The sequence below is a fragment of the Sinocyclocheilus anshuiensis genome, unplaced genomic scaffold (genome assembly GCF_001515605.1).
Source record: "Sinocyclocheilus anshuiensis isolate Anshui unplaced genomic scaffold, SAMN03320099.WGS_v1.1 scaffold87, whole genome shotgun sequence".
Lineage (NCBI taxonomy): Eukaryota > Metazoa > Chordata > Actinopteri > Cypriniformes > Cyprinidae > Sinocyclocheilus > Sinocyclocheilus anshuiensis.
In genome coordinates, this window is record NW_015549609.1 from 569,880 (window position 1) to 577,112 (window position 7,233).

Below are 7,233 nucleotides of genomic sequence, written 5' to 3' on the forward strand. Positions count from 1 at the left end.
AGGTTAGGGACAGGTTTGGTGGTATGGGTAGGTTTAAGGGTGGGTAAAGGTGTAAGGGATGGGTCAATAGTGTAATTATAAATGTAATTACTTAAATTAATTACAGATTACATGCAGGTATATTTTAAAAATATATATACAATGTAAAAACATGTATGTACACAATAAGTGCATTGTACCAAATGATTAATTTAAATGTAAGTACATAGTAGTTAAGGTCATTTAATATAAAGTGGGACCGCTGTTTTTATAATCGGATATTAATTGGAAGATTAGATGGTCGTGCTCTTCCCGAAATTATGTTAATAACTTCACTGTGTTGAGAAGTACTAAAGAAATAAAAACAGCAGCAGCCGCGTGTCTCTCTGATACTGTAAGAATTACGCTGACAAAACATGTTCTGCAGGAATGAGCCTCATGATGATTTCCCGGAGAGCTTTTACCTGACAGAGTGTTTAAATGAATGTGTGTGTGCGTGCGTGCGTGCGTGCGTGTGTGTGTTCATGCGTGTGTGCTGATGGCTCATGTGATTGTGAGAGTTTACTGTAATGAGTGTCATTTCTGCTGTAATGACAGAAAAGAGTCCCTAGTGTGAGTGTTGAGTCCAGTTCCAGCACTTAAACTCAGACATTTCATCTCACACACAAACACAGAGAGAGAGAGACACACACACACACACACACACACACACAGACACACACACACAACCATTCAGTTTATTGTTGTTTAAAGCATTAACGCCGTAACAGTACGAACTTGTAAAGCTGCTTTAAAATAATGTGTATTGTGAAAAGCACTTATACAAATAAATTTGGCTTGACTTGTTTAATACTATTTTCAGGATTTCTGCACATTTTATGAAGGTACATTTTAGACTTTTTAAGACCAAGTAAAGAAAATTTAAGAAATAAATTGATGGCCAAAATACAATTTCCAACACATATCCATTACTTTGATTCATTTTACAATACTTTAATTGCATTTTACATAAAAAAAAAAAACGTATGGCTTGAATAGCTCTTCTCCCAAGCAATACAATATGAAAAACTTTTACTGAATCTTTTGATCACAGTGCAAAAAAGTGATGATCTTTCTCAGTATTTTTGTCTTGTTTTCCCAGTGCAAATATCTAAAGATTCTTAAATCAAGATACATTTACTTGATAAGCAAAATGACAAGACAAAAAATCTTGTTTTCTGTGAAATTGATCAAAATTAAGCGAGTTAATGGTTAACAAAAGGAAAAACAAGATTTCATACCCTATTGACAGATATTTGTTCTTGTTTTAAGCATAAACTCAATTTAGTTTGATTTCTCAGAAAACAAGACTTCATATCTGCATTATGCATCTAAAGCAAATGTATATTGATTTAAAGATGTTTAGATATTTGTACTGGAAAAAACAAAAGTGAGGAAGATATTCTTTTTTTTTTTTTTTTGCAGTGCAAGCAACATTTAATGCAAAGATTTTATGAAGTTAAGACTTTCTAAAAGGCCTTTTTAGGCCCTTAATTTCTGGAAGGATGAATTAAGACATTTTAAGGCCTTTTCCCCAAAAACCTAATAAAATAAAATAAATATTTACCTTCTCCTTTTCTGTACCCACTAATTTTCTGTCATCTCTGTTTTTGAGTTTTCCTGGAGCCTCTGCTGTTGGGATGGACGAATGAAAGATGAAGAGTTTGCCACTGCATTCAGCTGCCTGATGACAGAAAAAATATATAATCATAAAACTGTCCGATGGTTTTATCTGACAAGTCTAGATATGTTAAGAGTATTTGATTTAAAATATTTGATGAAAAAGCAATGACCCAAAATTTAAGGTCACGGACTGAAAGTGTCATTAAACACTCCTTAAAGAGTCAAAGACAGAAGTTATGAAAGTCGTCCCAGGCCTGTGAATTCAAACAACGGCCCTAGAAACAACTGCATGTTTATCAAACAAAGCCTGCTTGCAGAATTAAAGTGCACTTTTGTTAAACGATGTTAACGAAGGGATGAGGCTAAAAATGCAAGTACGATTACAAAGGGACATTCCAGACAGACTGATGTCAGTGATTGGTAAATAGATTTGATTTTACCTTTAGTGCCTCCACACCAGCTTGGATGACCGGAGCGAAAACCGTCTCACTCTCGTTGGTGTCAGCAAACATGTCAGGGATCTGATCTAAAAGGCTAAAGATAATAATCCATAAAATCCTATTAACAACAAGAAGAGGCTATTGCCGTCTCATAAATCCAAGCCATGCTTTAGGATAATGAACAGTGGATTACAGAAGAGTATAAGGTTAGGAAGTAATTACTGTAATTCTACTCTGAGCATTTAACATCCTCTGAGAAATGATCCATTACTCATATATTTCTACAGAAACATTAGTGATGCATGCAAAATATTTTATCATTAATAATCCTTTTGCGAAATATTGTAACAAAATGTGATATATTGTAGATTTTTTTTTCTAAATATTGTAGAAAACATGTATTTATGTATGGTGTGTGTGTGTGTGTGTGTGTGTGTGTATATATTCACAATATCTATACTCAGAAATGTATGAAATCTCTTGATTTATGAGAAATCAGAGATTTCATAAAGTTCTGAGTATAGATTAACTGATATTGTGAATGTGAATTTAATACCAATATCAATTACCTTCATAATTAATTATTAAATAATTATTTATATCATTTAATCCATTACTTATTAATGATGTTATAATTAACAAATTATTAATGCGTCAATTATGCATTCTTAAAGATCAAACAGTACAACATGTCAGCAACACCAAGGTCATGGGTTTGATTCCCATGGAATGCATGAACTTATAACATACATTTTTATATGCAGTAATTTTATATAAGAGCATTTGCCAAATGCATAAATGTTTAAGAATCCAATAACCAATATGCAGATATATTGCTTTAATAAAACAACATATGCATTACATATTGCATATTTATTTGCATATTATTTTATACATTGTCTTGTACTCTGCTGTATATTCTTTATATTTTAATGTCTTTGTAACATATTGTCTGTTCCGTCTTTCTTGTGAGGAGATAACAAAATAAGAATTTAATTGTACCTAGTAAATATGACTATAAATATCTCCCTATTTATTAAAACACTGCAATATTCCTTAATAATATGAATTGTCCATTTTGATTTCATGGTGACTTTAATACTAATACATAAATGCTGTATATGACTCAATGTAATACGCCTAGAAGTGTCTTATAAATGAAACTACAGAATAGTTTCACTTATGACTGCAGACAGAAATGAACCTACTTGTTGACGACAGCTCGAGACTCCTGGAAGTTGACGAGGAATCCGTCGAGAAGCGGTACAAACATCTCCGCCACATCAGAGACCACCATCATCTGCGGCTGGGCCAGAGCGCTCTTCACATTATAGAAGTGCAGGATCTTATTATAAGTGACAAAACCCACTTTGATGGGCGAAGTCTCGGCTCCCTCCTCTCTTCAAAAGACAAAGAACATAAGAAAATTGAGCAGGAACACCAAAAAGGTAATAATAAAAAAAAAGTATTGAGTATGCATGCTTTGCATACTTTATGCATGCAGATAAAGTTGAACATACTTAGATAACTTTATATAAAGCGCTGGGTGATAATATAGTTCACATTTTATGACAAAAGTAATGAGATTTGCTGTAAAATATATATTGCTTTACGTGAGTATACTGCATGTAGATAATCAAATTACTTTAACTAGACATATTCCACTAACGTTTGACAACAAGAAAGTGTGCAAATACTTTCTTTTAAGCAGTATTTATTCTATAATAAAAAAATTTTTTTTAATAATTTAGAAAAAATTGCAATGCATTAGAAAAAACTAGCGATGATAGAATGATAATGATTCCTATAACAATAAATATATTTTGAATAAGCTTTTATTTTTATATTTTGTTTTCGTTTTAAATTTTAATTTATTTTATGTGCTTTTCTCATTTTTATTAGTTTTTGTTTTTTAATACATTTGCTTAAAGGTCTGTTCATGAATGATACCTAAATATGTGATTCAAGAATGATAACTATAAAGATAACTATAACAATAACTATATTAGCATCCACACCAACAGATGATAATGTTCCGTTCATAATCGGCGCGCACCACAGTTTTGTTGTCGGCTATTTTAAATGCTCAAGCTCTTTAAAGAAGGATGGATTATGATTGGCTTTCAATGTTTTTATTATTCATCAGCTTGAAAAAAATTAATAGTTCTGAAGGCGATTACAATGATATCGATCCTTTGTGCAGTTATCGTTATAGCTGTGGTGTGGAGTTTTTTTTCAACTATATATTTATATTTATCATCCTATGTGTGAATAGACATTAAGTGTCCAAATACTATTTTATCTGCTTATACCGTATATTACTTTGGTGGGAAACATTGACTGTACAGAGCTAACAGAGATAATTCCTAGCGCTTAAAATGAAAATCTCAGGTGTTCAGTATTCCATCAGTTTAAAGAAATGTGCACATTTCACCATCGAACATCTACCAGAGCACTGTGTAGTAGCTGATAGCGCAGAGCTGCGTCAGCCAGTAAATACAAGCATTCCAGATTGACGCCTGTATCTGGGCTTTGTAGCTTTCTAAGGTTACATTTGTAAGATTGTAAAACATGGTGATGGTTTGGATCACTCACAGTCTATATATGCCAAGTCTCTCATTAAGCTAGAGACACACTCTCCAATACAAATCCTATCAGGCACTAACAGACCCCATCGACTCAGGGTGTCCAATGTGGTTTTCATTAACTCTGTGCAATCTAGCAAGCAAAGCCAGGAACAGAGGAGAGAAATCAGATATAACACCACAGGCTTATTTGGAGTGCACTACCGGACTGCTTTCAGAGTGAGGTCAGATCCCAAACAAATAAACCCTTAGGAACCAGACAAGGAGAGGTAAGTAGTTTAGGAGGGTGAAAAAAAGTCCTCAGAGGTGAATCAAAAGCTCACCTCTCAGCTGGCAGTCACCCAAAGAAACGGTGTAATTGAAGCCATGTGTACCACCAAACATTTAAATACTTGGAACTGTTGCAGAACTATATAAAAATTGTCACAAAAAAAATTTAATTGCAAAAAAAATGTGATTACAAATTGTGAACAGTGATATTTGGTATTATTTTAGTATTTATTATTTCTATAATATTATAGATTTTATTAATATTTTCAATTAGCTTTTATTTTAACATTTTAGTCATTTTTATTATGTGCTCTTGTCATTTTTTTTAGATTTTTTTTTTTTTTTTTTACTTTAAAAAACCTTACTGAACCCAAGCTTTTAAATTGTGGTAAATGCATACATTACAGACATTTAGGTGAGTATACTCTTATAGCATTGTGTGCCCTGCACATTATGTAACAATAATAAGTCAACTTTAAAAGTCCAGTGTCATAGATATATTAAAAATTTGATACCAATAAAATGGCCTCAAAGTTCAAAGTGCTTGCGTTTATTTCTGTTCATCATTCAGTTACTTTAGTGATTATATAATTACATTACATTCATTTAAATATACTGTAGACATTCGGTTTGGTTTGGGGTCCTCAGATATATAAGTTTTCCTCAAACAGTCAAAGATTTTAAGAAACTGTTAAGAGCCTTCAACGTCCTTCCATAGAGTGATGCACTTTATTATTAAAGCTTCTCTGTTTCATACGCTGGGTTGATCATACCCTCATCCATACTCTCTTTAATTACACCAAGAAAGCCTTCATCCTTTGGATTGTTGTCAAAATGTCCTGTTTCTCCGCTCTTAGGCACTTTGGTTTTGGGATACCTGTAGCACATTAAGAGTAGTCCACTTACAATGAGCAGGCAACCTGAACCGATCCCAATCCCAATCCCTGGACCCACTTCCTGTTTCACTGGAGCAGAAGGCAAGTAGAAGTCAGGCGGGAAGTCTATAGTGAGATTCGCCAGTACAGAATTCATATTCCAAAAGACGGGGACCAACGAACACGCTGCAGTTAACCAGAACAAGGAACCCGCCATCACAAAGGTCAATCTGACATGCCTGTTGTTAACCCCAAAGATGGCATTCCTCACCACATGTCCCGCCACTAGGATTGCGAGCACCCCCACGCCAACAGCAACCATGCAAAGCACCTGGGCGGCTGCTATTTCTGGTGGAGTGAATGAATCTGTAAGGCTGATGCTTTTGCAGATCTCAGTCGAATCCAAAATGTGGCTGTTGAAACAGACCCGCCACACGCCCACCCAGGCCAATCCTCCCGTGATGACTGTCTGATTGTCCACGTACCAAATCCTCCAACTGTTGCAGAACTAGAGCCGCTGAACCTCCTGACTTCCTTCAGGCAGACATTTTCAAATGATGAGATATTGGAATTGTTTACCTCCCTAGTTTTTTTTGTTTTGTTTTTCTTGCTTGTTCTCCCGTTACCATATTTGGCAGGGGATCGGGGCTCTTTTTCAGCTGGGTTCGTTCACATTCCAGGCTGATAGTAGCTGAGATGAACATGTGTTCAACCTGAGAGGTGCGGACAGAAAACGGAGGGGTGGCTTCTGCCCAAGGCTTCAACTTTACTCCACAGACCCTCCCAGCCAAACACCTGGAGCTGGACGTCAGTGTGTGGGATGGGGGATGAAAGCAATCCTAAATATATCTGCAGTCCAACCCAGATCTTTAGTCTTAGCTGTCCAAACATTAAAATACTAACAGAATGATCTATTCCCTCTGCTAAATTTCAGTCCACCGGCCAGTATGTTTCAAATGTTTGCAATTTGCTGAAATGTTTTAAAATGCACTATATTTTACATTTTTATATAATTCATTTAGGTTTAACGTTTAGGTTTAATTTATTTTATTTCAGTTGTAGTTTTTATTTATTTCCAGTTTCCAGTTTCATTTTAGTGCTTCAAATTTTTTCAGTTATAATTTTCATTTGTTAGGTTTTTTTTTTCATCTAATATTTGTATTTAACATTATTTTAGTTTAATTTCAATGAACAAATTTTTCTAAAATAGCTTTAGTTTTAATTAACGATAACCCTGGTGGAAAAAACTTTAAAAGTAAAGAGACCAATAACAGCTTCAGTATATATTTTCTCTAAACATAGATTTTAGCAAAAAGGTCACACTTTACTTTAAGGTCCAATTCTCACTATTAACAAACCATTAACTACAACTTTTGCCTCAATAAACTCCTAATTAGCTGCTTATTAATAGTTAGTAAAGTA

General features: G+C 34.1%; 1 protein-coding gene across 1 annotated transcript in view; it reads right to left on the minus strand.

Moving 5' to 3' along the window:
• Positions 1-7,233, minus strand: part of LOC107659096 (protein transport protein Sec24D-like) — a 30,586-nt gene that overhangs the window by 10,944 nt on the left and 12,409 nt on the right. The window contains exons 12-14 of the mRNA XM_016447926.1: positions 3,290-3,481; positions 2,082-2,175; positions 1,586-1,702 (exon numbers count right to left, since the gene is read on the minus strand). Of these exons, the coding sequence (XP_016303412.1) occupies positions 1,586-1,702; positions 2,082-2,175; positions 3,290-3,481 (403 nt within the window). The remainder of the gene's footprint in view (positions 1-1,585; positions 1,703-2,081; positions 2,176-3,289; positions 3,482-7,233) is intronic.